The sequence below is a fragment of the Xenopus laevis genome, chromosome 6L (assembly GCF_017654675.1).
Source record: "Xenopus laevis strain J_2021 chromosome 6L, Xenopus_laevis_v10.1, whole genome shotgun sequence".
In the NCBI taxonomy this organism is placed as follows: Eukaryota; Metazoa; Chordata; class Amphibia; order Anura; family Pipidae; genus Xenopus; species Xenopus laevis.
In genome coordinates, this window is record NC_054381.1 from 137,633,594 (window position 1) to 137,654,154 (window position 20,561).

At 40.8% G+C, this 20,561-nt stretch overlaps 2 protein-coding genes across 6 annotated transcripts; one reads left to right on the plus strand and one right to left on the minus strand.

The window, feature by feature from the left end:
- Positions 1 to 2,221: 2,221 nt before the first annotated feature.
- Positions 2,222 to 7,904, minus strand: LOC108719333 (RNA-binding protein 12B). 3 transcript variants are annotated; one of them, XM_018268130.2, is made up of 2 exons: positions 7,531 to 7,904; positions 2,222 to 4,318 (listed from the first exon to the last, which is right to left on the minus strand). In XM_018268130.2, exons 1-2 carry the CDS (start codon positions 7,598 to 7,600, stop codon positions 2,388 to 2,390), a joined length of 2,001 nt encoding a protein of 666 aa, XP_018123619.1. In that variant the 5' UTR covers positions 7,601 to 7,904; the 3' UTR covers positions 2,222 to 2,387. The 3 variants fall into 3 exon arrangements, with proteins under 3 accessions (XP_018123619.1, XP_041422483.1, XP_041422484.1); XM_041566549.1 differs by lacking the exon at positions 7,531 to 7,904 and adding an exon at positions 6,734 to 6,865; XM_041566550.1 differs by lacking the exon at positions 7,531 to 7,904 and adding an exon at positions 6,571 to 6,701.
- On the plus strand, positions 6,745 to 19,218 carry LOC116435291 (RNA binding motif protein 12B-like). Of its 3 annotated transcripts, none has more exons than XM_041565226.1 (2): positions 6,745 to 6,866; positions 15,660 to 17,965. In XM_041565226.1, exon 2 carries the CDS (start codon positions 15,686 to 15,688, stop codon positions 17,657 to 17,659), a length of 1,974 nt encoding a protein of 657 aa, XP_041421160.1. In that variant the 5' UTR covers positions 6,745 to 6,866; positions 15,660 to 15,685; the 3' UTR covers positions 17,660 to 17,965. The 3 variants fall into 3 exon arrangements, with proteins under 3 accessions (XP_041421160.1, NP_001364402.1, XP_041421159.1); NM_001377473.1 differs by lacking the exon at positions 6,745 to 6,866 and adding an exon at positions 8,270 to 8,472 and having other exon boundaries at positions 15,660 to 19,218; XM_041565225.1 differs by lacking the exon at positions 6,745 to 6,866 and adding an exon at positions 8,494 to 8,670.
- The last annotated feature ends 1,343 nt before the right edge of the window (positions 19,219 to 20,561 follow it).

The window sequence follows — 20,561 nt, forward strand, 5'->3', positions numbered from 1 at the left end:
GTATGATTTTCATCTTTATCCCGCACTGAATTTTTTCGGCAAAATGTATTGATAAATAGAGAAATTTGGAGGTATATTTCGGAAAAAAATGAGATAGTTTTTGATAAATAACCTCCCTATTATATGTGTGCTATGTTTGTAACAATTCCCACACAGTCACGCTGGCCTCTCGTAATAAACTTTACCTCTATGTAAAATATGAGTGTAACTTGTCACAAAACATTACTTTTCTGCCTAATTACATTTATGCCATACTGTTTGCTTCTAAAGCATGGTCTGCCAAACACAATTAATTAAAACAAAATTGTTATTAAAGGGACAATGTCATGTGGTGCTTCAAAAGAGCAGCTTTTATATATTTCATTTTGATATTTGAGCCATTTTATTACTTTCCCATGTCTCCTTAACCTTGTGCTCAGATAAGCTTCTGCACTGCAAGTTGGAGTGACGTTACTAGTGGCCACTAACCTCCATTTGTTATTAAAATGCTCTGTGTGTTTTCGGTACCTGCAGTTTCAATTTATGTCAGTAGGAGGGGGCATGGGTTTTTTTAGGCTTTTTCCAGTTAAAATAAGGTTGTTGAAAAACTGCCCCATATGCCTTTAAAGGAACAATAATGTCAAAAAAATAAAAAGTGTTTTAAAGTACCGGTAATGAAAATATAATGCAGCGTTGCCCTGCACTGGTAAAAGTGCTGTGTTTGCTTAAGAAACATTACTATTGTTTATATAAATAAGTTGCTGTGTAGCAATGGGGGCAGCCATTCAAAGGAGAAAAATCTCAAGTTACAAAGCAGATAGCAGATAAGCTTTGTGTGTCTAATGGTGTTATCTGTTATCCATTATTTAACCTGTGCCATATAGCCGTTTTTCAATTTCCGCCATTGCTCCACAGCAGCTTGTTTATATGATCTATAGTAGTGTTTCTGAAGCAAAAAGATCAGTTTTACCAGTGCAGGGCAACACTACATGATATTTTCATTACTTTAAAACACTTACATTTTTTGGTGTTACTGTTCCTTTAACTTCAGGCTTTCTGGATTCGCTTGTAAATAATGATACACAGACTTCTCAAGAACAATATACCCACATACAAAATACTTTATACAGTGTTAAACAAAAGGGTACTGCCACCTTGTGGTAGCCATGAATAAAGAATAGCGACCAGCTGAAAAAGTAGTAGTGTATCATATTGGACCTGGAGATAGGAGGCAGTAGCTGCCAGAAATGACTTGCATGATGCTGTGCTGGCTGTTTCTGCAAGCATGGGGTCATGTAGAATGCTGCCCACACACCATTATTGAGTTAACCTTTGAGTTAAATTTAAGTGTGATTTAGAGAGTGATATTCTTAGACAATGAGCAATTGGTTTTCATTTTTTATTAATTGTGTTTTTTTTAAGTTATTTAGCTTTTTATTCAGCAGCTCTACATTTTGCAATTTCAGAATTCTGGTTGCTAGGGTCCAAATTGCTCTAGAAACCATGCATTGATATGACTAAGACACTAGAATATGAAAAGGAGAGGGCCTGAATAGAAACATGAGTAATACAAAGTAGCAATAACAACACATTTGTAGCCTTACGGAGCATTTGTTAGTAGATGGGGTCAGTGACCCGCAATTTAAAAGCTAGAAAAAAATCTGAAGAAAACAGCAAATCATTCAAAATATATACAAAAAGAATTAATGAAGACAAATTGAAAACAATTGCTTAGGATTGGCCATTCTATAAACTACTAAAAATTAAGTTAAAGGTGAACCACCCCTTTAAACATTTTATTAGTTTGAATGGTAGGGTTTTTCTTTTTTTTTGCAGTGCTCACAGTGTAATATTATATTAAACCCATCAATAAAAATCATAAGTGTCCTTTTAAATATGTCTATGATAATTTTTATTCATCCAGGCCATGGTACATTCTAGCAGTGACAATTCTAAAGCAACCCTAATGTTTAAAACATTTTGCCACTCAACTGAAACGTTTTTAAGCTTAAACAATGAATTGTGCCCTTTTTAACATTTTAGCTTGATCACTACTGGAGACCGTAGGGTGTTAAAACACAAGGAATTACAATTTATCTTCTGTTTTTGCTCGTTTTGCAAATACACTTCCGAGAATTAACCACATTATAAATGTACCACAACAGAGCCAGATAACCGTAGGCATTATATTTATGGCACTATGGAACTGGCTAATTGCGTAGGATCAAGAATGAAGAAGACGTAGTTGGTATTTGTTTTACTTAAACATATTTGTGCACGTCATAGAAATGAAAGTATTTTACACAAAAGCAGAGGGCTTTTATATAAGTCACATCCAAAAGACAACATCCTCGAACCAGTCCTCTCAAGCTTGCGCTCTCAAGATTCCTTTCAAGTTTTCAAAGTCATTAAATTATGGTCATAGATACTTTAGTATGACCGACTGGTTTGTTATTTAGTTCTTTCACTGCTTCCACGGCTTCAATGTTAGTTTGGAACCGTACTCTAGCAATGCCATTGTCAATTTGGGCTAGATTTACTGAGCTCACTTTGTATCCATGGAAAAAATCGAGAGCCTCGCTAACTGTAAATGTACGTGGCAAGTTCCTGACCAAAACGAGTCCAACTCCATCTTGGTTTCCATTGTTAATAGGAATGGCATCTTTAACCGAACTCTCTGGAAGACTTTCGTTGCTAATGTGTGTTTGAATGAAAGGGACATCCTTAGCAATAGAAGGTTTGTCCTCTGCTGTGTAAGGTGCGTGTTGAGCAAAATCACTTTGCTTGGGAAAGTTTGTGGAGCCTGAAGTAAATGGTAACTCTGTTGACTGAAGATTTTCGTGAGCAACGGGCATTTTAGAGGACTGTAAATTAGCTGGTAAGTCTAAATGTTCACACTGCAGATTAAATAAACCCCCTACTTCAGTGACCGATTGTTGTGATTCGCTTGCTGGAGCTCTTACTTCATCTGGTGCCCGCTCTTCAATTTTTGCTTCAGATTTCCTTGCGCTTGCGTCCACACCGAAAGCTTTCATCTGTTGCTCAGTAATGCAACTTATCAGGATTTCTGTTCCCTGGAATTTCTTGCAATGAAGTTTTTTAGTACTTTCAGCTTCCTTTTCAGTTGAGAATAAAACCAATGCTTCCCCGAGACCAATCCCATTATCATCATACAACAAAAATATATCCTCTTCTTTTAAAGAGAAGCCAGAAAAAAAACTCTGTATGTCAGTTTTAGACACATCGGAGGCAAAATTTCTTAAATATATACATTTCCCTCCGCCTGAATGTGATTCTTGTGAACATTTTTTGGGTGAATCTTTTCGCGAAGAGCGACTCCTTCCTGGTTTTTTTTCTGAACGTGCAATTAAATCCGACATGTCCCTTTCAGAAATAGGTAATACATCCACTACCCGGCTGCAAAAAACTCTTCCGTGCTGTGCACAAGCATCGCGATATTGGCTTAAACTTGTCAACTTCACAAACCCTTCCCTTGTTCTTTTACCAGACCAGTCACGCAGAAAAGTAATCTGGGAATCTTTCATGGCGAGATTGCCGAAATGAGCCTTGATATCTCTCTTGTTTACATCATATGACAGGTTTATAAGATGAACGAAACGTTCTTCATAAGGAGATCGAGCCCTTGATAGTTCATGTCTGGAGTGGGAAACACTTTTCTTTCGATCATGAGAAGAAGTTACTGGAGAGCTCTCCCTTTTCCTTGCACGGGTGCCTCCAGCTTTAGTCCACTCTGTTTCGTCTGAGAGCATGAGTGATACAGGGGTGGAACCCATTAAGTGTCCGTTTCGCTTCAGTGCTTCATGAGCATCTCCACTTGTGGTAAATTTTACAATTGCATTGCCGTTCCTTACACCTGAAGGATATTTCAAGAAAATGACATCCTCCACCGACAGTCCGGCAAAAAACGGTTTTATTTCAACCTTTGTGGTGTTCAAGGGCATTCCATGTACATAAATATATGAAGTGTCAGGCTTTTTGAAATAACCTGTCTCCTTATATATAGGTGTTCCAATGCTAGAAACAGAATTAGCAGCATTGTACCTCTTGCTTAAATCGTCAAGGGCCTGTTGCATTTCCGCTTCACTACTGAATGAAAGTTGAACACGGGCGTTTTGCAATGGTCGGCCTGAATAATTTATGGCTTGCCTGGCATCTTCATAGGTTGCAAATATAATAAAAGCTTCACCATATTGACCTCCAATGATATAAATATACCCCTTAGGAATATTCAGACCACTGAAGAAATGCCGAATATCAAGAGAACTTGCTTCAGTGGAGAGTCCATGTAACTTTATGACTAACGACATTCTGGGACCACCTGCAAAGAAAAGAAAAATGTACAATTAGTTCTGTTTACTGTTCAGTATTTCATTTGCTGCTCATAGTGTTACTGCCTGCAACGTTTTTTTTTGCTGCATTGTGAATTTTTTTGGTTGGCAGGATGAGTAAAATATAGGGATGCACTGAATCCAGGATTCAGTTTGGGATTCGGCCTTTTTCAGCAGGATTCGGATTCTGCCGAATCCTTCTGTCTGGCAGAACCGAATCCTAATTTGCATATGTAAATTAGGGTGGGGAGGGAAATCATGTGACTTTTTTCACAAAACAAGGAAGTAAAAATTTTTTCCCCTTCCCACCCCTAATTTGCATATGCAAATTAGGGCTCGGATTCGGATCGGTATTCAGCCGAATCTTTCGCAAAGGGTTCGGAGGTTCCAAAAAAGTGGATTCTGTGCATCCCTAGTAAAATGCATGTTAGGATGTAACCAGTTTTGATTCGGTTTTAAGCATTCCTTTAATACATTAAAACATTCTTTAAATTCTATCTTTAAAAGATTCGTAAATGATAATTGAAAAAGATGTGAAAACGATAGTACAGTAGTTATGTGCGGGTTGAGAAATTCTCGACCCGACCCTAACCCTCCCCCTCCCAATCCGCATCTGGTCCGCTATTGCCCCCTATTTATAGACCCGCGCCCAACCCGCCCCACAGTGACGTCACAAAAGGAGCGGGCTCGAGTCTATAAATTTAGGCGCCAGAAGCGCTAGGTCGGTGAAGATTTGGTGCAGGAGTCGGCCCGAACTCGCCTGACCCGCGGGTTTAGGACTGGCCTGCACATCACTATAGTACGGGTATGGTACCACCTGGAAACATAAATTTCCCCACACTTTCCCCGCACCAAACAGATGGATACAATACGAGGGTCCATACAGTGTCACATCATTACTGCTGTGATTTCTTCCCAGATGCAGTCACAACAAAACAGCTTATAGTGCAGATGCCTTGCTCCACCCTCAGTTGGGAAAGTTGGCAGCTGACTTCTTGCTTAAATGCGTCTTTAGTTCCCCTTTAAATGGCCTAGTAAACATTGAAGACTACTGTAGATGCACAGTACCTAACACCAGGTCTCAGCCATAGTTTTGTGTAGGACAAGTTCTACTTTTTGCTGCTAAAAATAAACTGGGCTTTCTATGTCTTCCTTATTTATAAGTCATACAGGATCTAGATTGATAACTCCTGCTCCCTGTGCACATATAGTATAATAGCCGGATATAGCCACTCATGAATTGTGTACAAGGCTTCAAACGGGTAGTTCACCTTTAAATTAGCTTTAATTATGATGTAGAAAGTGTTTTTTTGAGACACTATGAAATTGGTTTTCATTTTTTATCATATCTTTTTTTATCAGTTTTACCATCACGAAAATTGCAGAAGCACCAGGAGAAGACCCGAAGATTACCGAAGTGGCTGAAGATGGTGTCCGTGAAGTCCACTGGACAGAATCTGCACAGAGGGGTAAGTAAAGACGTGGGGGCATTTGCCAAGGGAAGCAGCTAGGCTAGGGGAGGAGGGTCTTTGTAGGGTAGGGTTTTTTTAACTTTAGGGTTTGCTTCTCCTTTAACTAATATGTTCACATCATTACCAAAAATATATCCTCGCCAGTCAGAGATTCCAAAACCAGAATTAGACACTAACCCCCATATGTAATAAAAGGCACCAAGTTTGAAATGGGGCAGTAACCCATAACAACCAATAGGATGTTTGCCTTTAATCAGGTGACCGGTAAATTCTACCTGCTGATTGGTTGCTATGAGTTACTGCTCCTGGACAAACTTAGTAACTGTTATTACATAACCCCCTTAAACTGCTGATCAATGGCCCTTAGCCCACCAATGTCTGTTTCCTCAGTGCCCCTAATGGCGGCGATACCAGCTTCAACCTGGCTATTGGAATACAATTCAAATCGAGTTTTCCTCTGTTACTTTTAATAACACATGTTAAAAAAAATGCGATATACTTTTTTCTTTAAACAACTCTATAAGCGGTCCTCTGCTCATAAGGCACTGTACAATACAGCACATTTCAGAAAGTGATTTTTGCGTACGAGTGAGATGCGTTTTATCCAAAAATATATGATATTGAAAATGTAATTGAACAGATTATTTATGATAATATTGCATTTGAGTTAGTGTTTCATTGGCGTCTCTGGATGATTTCGAATTGTTTTTTTTGTGGCAGGCAAAACGGATCTTTGTTCTTTCAATGTTTCATACACATATAAAAGTTACTTGTTCGATGTTAAGAGTTCCCACGGTGCTCTTGTCATTCAGGTGTGAGTGGAATATACAGTCTGTTGGAGTCTCTTTCAGATAAACACAAAGTATAAGTACAGTGGTGTACGCAGAGCCTGAGGCAACTTGCTGCTGCCGCCCCCCTCCCCCGAGCACTCACCTTTATGCGCTGGAGGGGGTGGGGGGTCCACAACATCAGTAGAGGGGTCCAGGAAAACCTGAAATTCGGCTCTTAAAGTTACAGGAGCCGCCTTTTGCCGTTCCTGGGAACTAGTGGGGCTCTGCCACCTGAGGTGAGTTTCTCAACTTGCCTCATTGCCCGGTTGTACGGAAACCATTTTAGGACATCCTCCGCTAAAGTCAGTGTCAGCCATGTCATCTCCTAAGCACATGGAATACAGTTTCACTTGGTATGTTTCTCACCCTTTAAATAAGTCTCTATTCACTCCTCCGTCCTATCCGCATATCTCACTCACATCTCCCCCTCCTGTAACGTTACTCAGCTTTCACGTCTCAGCTTTCCTGCTTTAATGTTTTGCTCCATCCTCTCTCAGCCCTTGTCCCTCATCTTTAACCCCTCACCTCTCGTGTGTCCTCATTCTTCAGCCTTGCCTCCGTGTTCATCTTCCCTAGGACCCTGGCTGACAATAAGGGTCAAGACTGAGGGAGGAAGGTTAAAGCAGTAAAGCTGAGATGTGTAGGCTGAGTAACATGGCAGGAGTGAATAGAGCCTTGTTGGAAGGATGAGGAACAAACCAGGAGAAGCCGCATTCCATGTGCTCAGGAGGTCGTATAGCACGGACAGACTTTGTCTGAGGATGTCCTAAAATGGCTTCCGTAGTGGTGGGTGAGTAAGTCCTGCTCCTCCGCTTGTAATCCCTCCAAAACTAAATCAGACAGAGCTCATAGTGCAGCAGACTTTCTATAATCACCCCTGCATGCTATTAAGTGACTTACTCTGAGTGTGGAACAGTCCCACGTTGTATAAGTTACCAGCAGTATCAGTCTCCTTCATACACAGATCCATTGCTTACGTCCCTTCCTCCCATGTGACTTTCCTCCCGGTGTCTGCGGGGTCCTAGTGCTCTCAGCTGGGATAAACCATAACTGTACAGAAAAGGGAGATGTTGATGAGGCTTGTGAGGGACTGTGTACTAAATTGGTAGGAAAAGGTTACAGGGCTGAAATGATTGATCAGACAAAAAGTAAAGTGGATACACCCAGTAGAGAGGAAAGAAAGTGAAGAAAATAACAGGTAGATAAAGGGAACAGGGAGGAAGTCACCTTTATTACCCAGCACCAAACCAACTGGAGAGGAGGAGACACAAAACAAAGTCTCTCCCAAGAAGAAACTAAATGGATATACCAGCTGGGGACATTGGTACCTCAGGGGTTAAATACTGACTTTCACTTAACATGTTTGTTTTTTTTTAATGTGTTTATGAGTTTACATTTTATTTTATATGTGTTCAACTGTGGTTGAAAAAATGTAAAAAAAAACGCTCATCACACGCAGCAATTCGTTTTCAGAAGTCGCCCGAAGTTTCCTCGTGAGGCAACTTCGGGCGACTTTGGAAAACGAATCACCGAGTGGGATGAGCGCCAGCGTTTTTAACCGGCGCAGAGTGAGGGAAGGTGTTTGAGGAGATTGGTCGCCACAAAGATGAGGCGATTAGTCGCCAGGCGACCAAATTTTCCCAAAACGCCCAGTGTGGCCTTACCCTTATCAGTGCATTTTGAAGCTTGTGCTGTGAGTGGAGAATTGTAGAGAGCACTAGGACCCTGCAGACACCAGGAGGGAAGTCACATGGGAGGAAGGGACGTAAGCTACAGATCTGTGTATGAAGGAGACTGATACAGCTGGTAACTTATACAACGTGGGACTGTTCCATACTCAGAGTAAGTCACTTAATAGCATGCAGGGGTGATTATAGAAAGTCTGCTGCACTATGAGCTCTGTCTGATTTAGTTTTTGGAGGGATTACAAGCGGAGGAGCAGGATTTACTCACCCACCACTATGGAAGCCATTTTGGATATCCTCAGGCAAAGTCTGTCTGTGCTATACGATCTAAGCACACAAAATGCGGCTTCTCATGGTATGTTCCTCATCCTTATAACAAGGTTCTATTCATTCCTCTGTCCTGGCAGCATATGTCTCTCAGATCTCCCCCCTGCTGTTATGTTACTCAGCCTTCATGTCTCAGCTTTACTACTTTAAAGGAGAGCAACCCCTTGCTACTAAAATCCCCTACACTACATTGACCCCCTCCCTGATTCCCCCCCCCCCACACACACACAGACTAGGTGGTACCTTTGGTAAATCCCCCTAAAGGTGGCCATGAACTAGAGCAGGGATCCCCAACCTTTTGAACCCGTGAGCAACATTCAGAAGTAAAATGCATTGGAGAGCAACACAAGCATGAAAAATGTTCTTGGGGTGCCAAATAAGTGCTGTGATTAGCCATGTGGTAGCCCTATGAGGATTGTCAACCTACACTGAGGCTCTGTTTAGCAGTACAACTGGTTTTTATACAACCAAAACTTGTCTCCAAGCCTGGAATTCAAAAATAAGCTCCTGCTTTGAGGCCACTGAGAGCAACATTCAAGGGGTTGGAGAGCAACATGTTGCTCACTAGCTACTGGTTGGGGATCACTGAACTAGAGAGATCCGCTCTGAGATCCGATCCGACGTGCTGCCCCGATCTATATCTGGCCGTAAGTCTAAAAGTCAGATCGCGGACTACATCTGTTCGTTGATGCAGTCCCGCATCACCACCTTTAGGGGCATTTACCAAAGGTACCACATTGTCTGGGGGGCCGCAACAACGAACAAATGCGGTCTGCGATCCGAGGGGATTATTAGTCCCGTCCGTTCGGCATCCGCCCGACTTTCAGCCAGATATCGATCGGGGAAGCCCGTCGGAGGGCTCTATACACAGGCCAATAAGTTGCAGACTTGGTCTGTCGGAAGTTTTTATTGGCCCGTGTATGGCCACCTTAACTCTTTAATTACCCCTCGTGTGCAGTCTGTCTTGGGATTTCACAGGCACCATCTTCAGCCACTTCTGTAATCTTCGGGTCTTCCGGCGCTTCGGCAATTTCCGTGACTTAGCAAAGGTACCACCTAGGCTGGGGGGGGAGGAGCAGGGAGGGGGTCTATGTAGGGTAAGGGGGTAGGGGATTTTAGTAGGGTTTGGTTCTCCTTTAACAATCTTCCCCTTCCTCCCTGAGCCTTGAACCCTCATTCCTCAGCCTTATTGTCAGCCAGGGTCCTAGGGAAGATGAACACTGAGGAACCAGGAGGCAAGGCTGATGAATGAGGATGCTGGGCTGAGGGAGGAGATGTGAGGGGTTAAAGATGAGGGCTGAGAGAGGATGGAGGAAATCATTAAAGCAGGAAACCTGAAGACTGAGTAACGTTCCAGGAGGAGGGCATGTGAGTGAGATATGCGGCCAGGAAGGAGGAGTGGATAGAGACTTATTTAAAGGGTGAGAAACATACCAAGTGAAGCTGTATTCCATGTGCTTAGGAGATGGCATCACTGACACTGACTTTGGCTGAGGATGTCCTAAAATGGTTTCCATACACCACTGTACTTATACTTTGTGTATATCTGGAAGAGACTACAACAGACTGTATAGCCCACTCAAATCTGAATGACAAGAGCACTGTGGGAACTCTTAACATCCAGCAAGTAACTTTTATATGTGTATGAAACAGGGCCAGAACTAGGGGTAGGCAGAAGAGGCAGCTGCCTAGGGCACAACTTTTGGTCGGAGCTGGGTAGATACTTCTTATGTCTACCCTAGACCGGACCTGGCACTAGGCATGCTCGCGCAAGTGCTGCTACCGTGCATGACGGGGAACGGGGGTGAGCTGGCTGGGCTACCTAGGGAAGGGGTGCCCATGCTTTATTACCCTGAGATCTAATCTCGACACCTGCCCCCCCCATCAGGAGATCTAACTAAAAAAAATAGTGGGCCGTCTTCCGTGCGGAACAAGTATTAGTAAAAAAAGAAAATACCCGTATCTATGAAATCACATACACACCCCCACCACTTTAATCTGAAACCTGTAAGAAGTACCAGGAGGGTCTTGCATCAAGTAGACTTCAGTGACCACAGCGAAGGGCAATTTACTGAACCTAGTATTGAAAATTGTCGGCAATATGAAGGACAGCATTCAGAACCCCCGGCACAAAAACATCTCCAGTCCCTTCCCACTCATTGAAGATAACTATGCACTCATTGTAAACGCACATGGAGCTGGAAAAAAAAAACTGCATAAACATCAATAAACCTGAATTGAAAAATCAATTGTGGAGGAGCTCTAACCCAAGTAACAAACAGCAGAAATGTGGATTATAGCTGAACAATCCATGGGAAGAATATGATTCTATTACCATTTATTCCTGCCTGTTCTGTACAGCAATCCAAAGTGGTAACTTTGTCCAGGAGTGGAACACCACAAAGGATATCCCACAGTGCCCAGTGAGACGTGTCAGCTTTGCCCGCTCCGAGCAGCTAACCTTGAAACAGATCTCCCTTGTTTACTAAGCAGTGCCAGGCAAGTAAGAGAAGCAGTGGCATAACTACTCGTCGGTGGGCCCTGTTATAGGAGGGGTATCTGGGCCACCCTGTCGAGCCTCCCCCATGAATTGCGCACTGGAGTGCTGCCAGCATGCGCGCTGTAAAATCTCCCCCTGCCCAGGTGCCCGCGATAACCATTATCACGGCTCCGGTGGGCCCGGGTGAGATTGCACCCGTGGTAGTTATGCCACTGACAGCTTCTTTAGTTAGGGAGGGTGAGCAGAATGGTTAGAACAGAGAAGGGCTCAGTGTCATGAGAGAAATTACAGGAGTGAAATTTACTTGTCCCTGGAATCCTGGAACAGCAGTAATACAGAGTCACTGACACAGGGACCTACAGTATGAGGATTAAGCTTGTCATTTTTATCTATTTGTAAAATGTTGTTGCCCCTTTAGAAAAGAGAAGTATGATCTCTTGTGAATATGGTGCAAAAGCTTCCTCAATTCCCTAATTATTATTATTCTGCACCCCTCAAAACAGCGAATACTGCTTGCCACCTTACAGTTCCCCCCCCTCCATTGCACCAAAGGTTCCACCTCTCAAACCCAGAATGGGTGTGCCACTCAAACTGGGATTTTGGGAAGGCCTCTGCCCCAGCAAATGTTTACTTGTCCTTATTATTTCTATGCATGAGATGAACGGCCATTATACCCCTGCCTGGCAGCTGCAGGCTACACTTGTATGTGCGTTGAGACAGCGCGCCTCTTCAGTCCGGATGGATTGAAAGAGTTTCTGAGGCAATCAGTGCTGTGTTCCAAGTCCCCTCCTCACTGGTCGGTTGCAGTCTACCAGAAACGTTACCGGTAGTGATGTGCAGGTCGGGATTTCCCCTACCCTAACCGTGCCCACCCGCATCTGACTTCCAGGTTCCTTTTATAGACCCGTCCAGCCGATGACATCAAAAAAGGGGTGGGGAGAGCAGTCGCAGCATCTATAAAAGAAGAACCCGGAAGTCGGCATTTGGCAGTGGCGGGCGGGGAGAGTCCGCCACCCGCGAAGAAGAGTGTGAGGTCAGCCCGAACCCGCCGACCAGCGGGTAAACCCGCAGGTATCGGGCCTCCCCGCACATCACTAGTTACCGGGATCTACTGGTAGACCGCAATCGACGTCCTGGGCACCCCTGGCCTAGGGCGGCTGGCCTGGTCTGCCTCTGATGAAACATTGAAAGGGTTTGAAAGCTGTTCAACTCTCTCTTTTAGTTATATTTTAAGTACTGAGGTATATTGGTGCAATGTATATTTTGAGAGTAAAAGTGAACCTTCCGTCTAGAAAAGAGGGGAGCGCATTCACTTCTTAGAATTTTTTAAAATTATATTTGCAAGTAAAAGTAGCAAATTTGATGACCCAATGCTCATTTATTTATTTTTGTATGTCGTTGAGTGCAGTTGTATTGGTTTTATAAAATTACAAATGTGTTCTTTATGTGTAATATAATTTTGTTCTTCTTTATAGCTGCCTTTGTGTGTAGGTACATGCAGGCTATATAGCTGCTTTTGTCTATCCTTCAGTATATGCCCTGCCAGACTTTATTTTTTTTTATCATGTCTTTGGCCTCTTACATATTATATTTAAATATAGTGATATGAGTAGCGTCTACTCGTCTTCCAAACTGAATTAAAATATCCGTGGTCTCCAGTAAAACCATGCTCTTAGCGTAAAAAAACATATTGAAAATTGCAGATTGCTTGCTGAGCAATAACATGAACGGAGCTGCATCATATTTGGAAGAACCATTGTATTTCTCTGAAATGAAAGCTACTTCAGAAATAGAAGAAATGTTTCTGTCCTGCTGAAGGCTTATAGGTTGGATGGATGCATATACATTTTAATAAGAACTTTGTGATTGTGGACGTGTATCCTGGGACTGGATATCAGGTGGCCTATTTTGGCCATTATCCCTGTATACTAACACCTCTATATATTGGATTATTTTTCACAATCACACACTTATTGGATGCTTGAATTTTTTTTATATATATTTATTTAAAGGTGCAAGAATGAGAGGCATCAGACTTTATTTTATTGGGAGTGGTTTAACGTTGGTGCTGAACTACAACCCCAGCTGTGGTTTTCTAAATCGAGGTACTCTGCTGAAAGACTCTAAAGTGGACATGGTTGAATATGAGCTCATTCACACTTTGGGACAAATTAAAAGTTGCTGCTGGTTTATTAGACAATATAATCAAGAACCTCTGAGAATATAATGAACTGTTTGTAATTTTTTTCAGTGTTTTGTCCAAATGTCCAGGTATACAGATGGTTGCTTCCATAGGGAGCTAGCTTAGGCTTTTGACTTGGATCAACAAGAATGAATTAATTTGGCAGTATATAAGATTAATTTGCAATATTTGATATTATAGTACCTGCTTGCTCCATAGATGAATGGTCACTGGTGCATTTATATTTGGCTACATATAGCTCAGGATTGGCATAGAATCCTCCAGCTCATCATTAAAACATGCTGTCTTAAAGGAACGGTAACAGCAAAAATGCAAGTGTTTTAAAGTAATGAACATATCTGCTGTGTAACCCAAGCCATTTCTTCTTTGAATGGCTGCCCCCATTGCTACACAGCAGCTAATTTATATAAACAATAGTAGTGTTTCTGAAGCAAACACAGATGTTTTTACCAGTGCAGGGTAACTGCATTATATTTTTATTACTTTAAAACAATTTCATTTTTTTATGTTACTGTTTCTGTAAAAGCCTGACTGATTGAGATTATTTTTTGATGGTTCATATATGGTTCTGCCCTATGCATGTGGTTACAGAATTCATGGGGAGCACCATGCAGTATTTTTCTCAGTAAATGACTTTGGGAGTAAAATCTTATTTAAGGTTCATGTTCCTTATAAATGTAAGTGGCAAGATTACTTTGCTGTTGTGGTTCTCTGAAAAGGCATTTGCAATTAAATCCCATGAAGTTTATTCCTGTTCAAACTTCATTCTTTCTCACTTCTAAGAGAGATGCATAGAAAGGCTCTGACATACAGTATGTTTTGGTTGGAAATAAAAATGATGTTAAATATTTAGATTGAATGGAAACAAAGCATTTTGATATTTGCTTGGGTCTGTTTTTGGAATTTATTTAAAGAAAAATGTTGTGGGTTCCCTTTGATTGTCATCATTACCAGTTAATTTGCTTACCTTTTCAAACTGATTGATTTTGTGGTTTTACTTGGGGAAAATTGATCCAATGATCATAAAAAAACACAGATTTTTGTTCTGTTCTTTTTCGATAATTTGTAGTTTTTTAATTATGCCTGTGGAAAGCAAAAATGGTTTAAATATAATTGACAGGCCTATATGGTTGTCACCAGGGGATTTGCTGAAGAAAGCTTTTCTTTATTTGTACATCCGTTAGTTGTATGCTGATATTTTTTCTGGTGTTTTTTATATATATGCTAAAATGCTAAATTAAGGGTAGAATTATTAAGGTTTGAATAGTAAATTCGAATTCTCAAATTTTTTTTGGTCAAAGCTCACAAACTCGAATTTTAATTCACCAACTCAAATTCGAATGTGAGATTTATCACCTCTCAACCCTGGAAACAGTTCTAATTCAAATATTCGCCACCTAAAACCTGCCGAGTTCATTTAAGGTCCCCATACATGGATAGATCCGCTCGTTTGGCGATGTCGCCAAACGAGCGGATCTCCCTCCGATATGCCCACCTTGAGGTGGGCAATATCGGGCAGATCCGATCGTGGGCCCTAGGGCCCAACGATCGGATCCTAGCATTCTCAACGAACAGATGCGGCCGCGATCCGACGGGATTTTTAAACCCATCCGATCGAGATCTGGCCGACTTTCGGCCAGATCTCGATCGGGGAAGCCCGTCGGGGGCCCCCATACACGGGCCAATAAGCTGCCGACACAGTCTGTCGGCAGCTTTTATCGGCCCGTGTATGGCCACCTTTACAATTCAATGGCAAAGGTCATTTGAATATGTTAATTCCCTTTCTAACATTCAAGTTTTTTTTATTCAGGAGAAAACTCATTTCGAATTCGATTCGAATTCAATTCGAATAATATTAAAATTTTTGGGTTGTTCGTATTCGATCAAATATTAGACGTTAAAGTTTTTTCATAAATAATCTCCCATTCATGTTGTGAGTAAATTTGAATTTATTTGAGTTAATAAAAATTAAGATAACTTCGAAATTGCCCTTAGATATCCAATTTTTCATCAAATTACATAGGCTTGGTATCTAGTTTTTCAAGGCAGAAGATTTTTGGTTTCAGTTACTCAGGATTGTTCTTTGATAAATGTTCTACAATAGAGCAAGCTTCTTAGATCACAGATTTTTTTTTAAAGTAGATTTTAATTTGCTTAATTCTATGGTTTTTAACAACATTGTGGGCTGAATATATTAATGTTTACCCTTGGGTTGACTTATTTAACACTAATGAACATTTAAAGAAATCAGTTTAAATGATAGCTATGTTATGGTATTATAATCAAAAATTCCTATTGTGTACTTTATTTTCAGGTGACAAATCCTGCCACAACCTAAGAATGGCAGTAGTCATCCGCTTACAGGGGCTTCCTGTTGTTGCTGGCTCAACTGATATTCGTCATTTCTTTTCTGGATTGCATATTCCTGATGGAGGAGTTCATATTACTGGCGGAAAGCATGGGGAGGCCTTTATTATATTTGCAACCGATGAAGATGCTCGACGGGCAATGAGCCGCTCAGGAGGCTTCATAAAGAAATCACGAATTGGGCTTTTTCTCAGTAGTAAGGCAGAAATGCAACATACCCTTGAGATGAATAGAAAAGGAAACAAAGATTTGGGGCCAACACCTGATAATTCAAAACTGCTGAATGTCATGAAGAAAGGTGTTTATCAGAAAAACATGGGCAATAAAAGCAATGCAGAAGCTGGCTTCGATGGTAGTGGAGCAAAGCACAAGGAAGAAAATGTTCCAAGGCCAAAATATCAAGAGAAGGACGGCACAAGGCCATTAACAGTTAATCCTTATGGATATGTATTTTTGCATGGGCTTCCATACACAGCAGGTAAACTTGATGTTAAAGAATTTTTTCATGGTTTCCATGTGGAAGATGTACAGTTATCTGTTCATCAAAATGGGGTTAGAGATGGAAATGCTCATGTTAAATTTGCCAGTTTTCAGGATGCAAAGGCATCTCTTTCACGTAATAATGAATACATTGGTAATAGATACATAACTATAAAACTGAGCACTGAACAGAGGTGGATTAACGCTGTTCGCAAAGCTGCTGGGAGTCAAGAGTCCAATCATAATAATAGGGAATCGTCACCCAGATTTTCTTCAAAACATCATTCAAGATCTCCAGGTCATGGATCCAGATCTCCAAAGATGCACAGAACAAGGTCACGCTCACCTCATAATCAGCAGTTCTACTTACACCTCTTAAACATGCCATATTCTGTGGATAGAAAAGATATTAAATTGTATTTTGGCGATCCAGATATTCCAGATTCACAGGTTAAATTCTTACTTGATAGAAATGGTGACCGGACAAGAGAAGGCTTTGTTTTGGTCAAAAATGAAAAGTTTTATAAGAAATGCCTTGGCTTACACAAAGGCCTTTTAAATGGCCGGGAAGTTTGGGTGCACCCCATTACCCGAAAGGATATGTTAGAGTTAATTGAATCGACAGAGAGACCACAGCTAGAAAGAAACACCTCAGAAGACCCTTCTCCAGGGAGGAAATCCAGGGACCGTTCAAACCTAGAGAGATGTATGTATTTGAGAAACTTTCCATTTAATGTTAGTAAAAGTGAGATTCAAAAATTCTTTGCTGGATTTCCAGTGGATGAACATGATATTTTTTTGCTGTATGATAGTAGAGGTGTTGGTCTTGGTGAAGCGCTTGTTATCTTTCCTTCGGAGCACCAGGCTATCCTTGCTGAGGGCTTGAATCAGCAAACATTCTTGGGAACAGAAGTGTTACTCAGACGTATCTCAGAAGAACAAATGAAAGAACTTGGAGCCTTCCCTGAGGATCACATTGAGAGAGAACCCAAGCAATCCACTAGTTATAGAGATGAATATCCAGAAACTGCTGAACAGAGTTTTGGGGATTCTGATTATGCACGCGGCTCATATGACCTGCCCCGACCTTATAGTGCCGTTGACTTTGGACATGGTTCTAGGAGCGTAAGGCGCTCCCATGATATAAATCAAGATGAGCACTATGGGAGGTTTCATATGGGAAACCAGAACGCTACAGGCTATGAGTCTGGGCCAGTAAATTGGCCAAGGTCAAGTGGAGCGTCAATACGTTTGAAAAATGTTCCATATACTGCTACTATTCAAGAAATTTTAGATTTCTTTTATGGTTATAATGTGGTTCCTGATTCTGTAGAAATGGATTACAACTCCAAAGGAACAGCTATAGTACATATGGAAAACTATGATGAGGCTGCAGCTGCTGTTAATGAACTTAATGAAAGGCCTATTGGACCACGTAAAGTCCATATGAGTCTAATAAGGCGCTAAGACAGACCTGCAGTGGTAAATGCTATATTGTCCCAGTTCATAAAAGGTCATGCGTTTATAGTTAGTCTAGTGTCATACTCCCTTGCATGAATAGTCACAAGGCCCATTAAAAGCTATTTTTTATTTAATTCCTTAGTTTGTCTCCATTAAGTTTAGTGACATCCGTCATCTGATTATTTTTAAATATAAAATTGTGATTTGTTAAAATATTTGGATTAATGACTTTAGTTCAGAATAATTATTTTACTATTTCTTGACTTCTTATTGTGTACTGAAAAAAATTGAGGATTAAAACATTTGCCTTCACAGTCAGTCTTTGTATTCCTCAGTGGAAGTTTTCCCTATTCACATTTTTAGGGCAAGGGTTATTTTTTTCCCCTTTATTTCAGCGGTAAGAAGTTTGTGGGTCAGTGTTACAGTGCAAACGATGAAAAACTGTAACACTCTAGTATCCCAATTTGACCTTGCTTAATGAAAGGCAAGCAGGTCCTTCCCAGCCGAAAGGTGTTTGCCTTTCTTTTCTGGAGACGGCTTATGGTTTTGAAGGCTTTCATGAATGGTAAATAATCCTAGTTTGAGAGGCATCCAGAAGAAAAGAAGAAAAGCCTGCAGCACAAATCACAATATAGAAAAATGGTTTATACTACGTTATTTCCTTCTAAGATTGGGATACCCATTATGCCAATTGAAAAGTCTACACTGGATGTTAATCATCTACTATCCTTGAAGTTAATTTCATCTTACAGTTTTTAATTAGAAGTTTAGTTCCTCACTAGTAACTAATGATAAAAGAAGGTTGTTCTCAGAGCCATGTGGCATGCTTGATAATTCCAGGTGTTTGTTACCAGAGTTCACTCTTACATCACTTCTGAGTTGATAAGAAGATTTGAGTCTGAAATGTTGGTCCTTCCATCAGACCTTCAGGATTTTGTTCAGATCAGACCCACCAGTGAGTCTGAAACTGCTTCTTCAATGTAAAAGAAAAATATTCTTGATTGGACGTAATTTGGCACATGGGGCCCTTTGAGTTTATTATTGAGGGGAATGGTTTAGCTCTCCCGGTGACATTTTGATTACAACTTCAGACTACCACGTTTCTTGGTGTTTGATTAACATATGTGTAATCAAACATATAAATGAGATTTGATTTTCTCTTTAAATTCAAAAAATGTCTCATCTTTATGGTACTTGGTTGACAACTTGGTTGGTACTTGGTTGACAACTTTGTGGTGTCACCTAAAATAACTTTCCCGTTTTAAGAAACCAGAGTATGTGTTGCAGCTGCCTTTACTTTAGCTTTCTGATGTTGGTACATTTTTTTTAAGTAAAGGAGCAGCTGCATTCAAAAAAAAAAATAGTATATAAGTGTACTTTTTGCAAATTCACTGTGAGCTCAGTCTGCTCCAGAATGACCACCCATAAATGAAGATCCTGGCAAAGAAGGTATCTGTCCAATGGATTCTTGCGCTACGGACACAATTGCTGGTACGCTTCAAACTCCCATTTTTATTGGGTTTGTTACTATGCTTCTAGAACTGTCAGTGATCTGAACTTTGGAGCTACTTCTACAGTGGAAGGACAGGCGGTTGCTGCTGGAAGCTCCAATTCCATAGCAGGCGCTTCTTTAACTTCTGGGTTGGGACCTAAAAATGGAACCCTGTATTATTATGTGGGGCTCTGTGATAATATTAGTAATACAATAAGGATCACCGCTGCTAAAGTTTCTTGGGTCACTAAGCTGATTTTAAAACTTGATCTGTTTTTTACCCTTAATTTAAAAATAGAAATCCTAATAATATTAATGAATAGGAATTGCTGTGGCATCCATGACCGAGAATGACAAAATGTGTTGTATATAACAAATTTAGAAAGAGCATATAGCAGGTCTTATAGAGAACATATTGTTTCTTTACAGCAGGAATGTGTAAAGAGAGACCTGTGGGTTGCATGTGACCCTTCAGTGGATTTTATGCCCCACCAGTCTGCTTATGTGGTATGAGAAAAAATAGGCCCAGTACAAGTAGTTTCAGAGCAATGCTTTACAGCAAAAGTTCTGAAGCTATGCTTAACATTTAAGAAAAATCAGCTATCTATCCTATTTATTGCAGCACGTAAATGGGCTTAAATATGGTAACATTATCTGTAAATACATGGAATAAAAAGTTGCTATATTATAGAAAATTTTTGCAAGGCATGGTTGATATGGACAGTGCAGCATGTCAAAATAGGCATTGCTGCTTACTGTGGTCATACACAGACAAAGCCCATTGGTCTATGGAATGAAGAGCATGCAGCTTGGCTGCTGGACACTGCTCTGAAAAATTAAACAAAAATCCCACTGAAGCTCTCATCAAGTGTACATTTTTGTTGACCATTCCAAACTCAAGATTCCTTCATGATGATTGTATAATCATTATGGTCTAAGTGGCCAAAGCCAGGCAGGTTCTTATGAACAAGAACACAGAGAGTGATCACCTATTGTAAACTGCTCGAAAGTTCTCCACAGATGTATCCCAGCCATCTCAGAACAATAAAGCAGTGACTTTTCTGCACTTCCAAGTAACATTTGCCATCTTGAGGACGAACTCTAAAGCTTGTTGTCATTGGAATGGCTTGCAATCACATTGGATTTGTTCAAACCTACCATTAGGATCAGAACTTGGCCAGTTATTCAAAAATCTGAATTGACCAACTTTTAATGTGGTGTTCATGCACAGTTTATAACTGGAGGTCAAGTAGATATCCACCAAATTCAGAAACCTTAATGTCAGGCGGCTTTACAGAGACGGACAGCCATAAGGTTTGGATTTGCTTCAAGAGGTAGTTCCTTGGCTAACATGAATCTGTATTGCAGTTGTAGCACACTGATCCACACATTGCATTCTAGGAAACACATGGGTTG

What these genes read in the sequence shown, in the direction of transcription:
- LOC108719333 (XM_018268130.2), bottom strand. Translation starts at nt 7,600, where the DNA reads ATGGATCTGTGTATGAAGGAGACTGATACTGCTGGTAACTTATACAAC. An exon ending in GGGACTGTTCCACACTCAGA is followed by an intron (nt 4,319 to 7,530) that starts GTAAGTCACTTA and finishes TTTTCTTTGCAG; the next exon opens with GTGGTCCCAGAATGTCGTTA.
- LOC116435291 (XM_041565225.1), top strand. Translation starts at nt 8,592, where the DNA reads ATGGAAGCCATTTTGGATATCCTCAGGCAAAGTCTGTCTGTGCTATAC. An exon ending in ACAAAATGCGGCTTCTCATG is followed by an intron (nt 8,671 to 15,659) that starts GTATGTTCCTCA and finishes CTTTATTTTCAG; the next exon opens with GTGACAAATCCTGCCACAAC.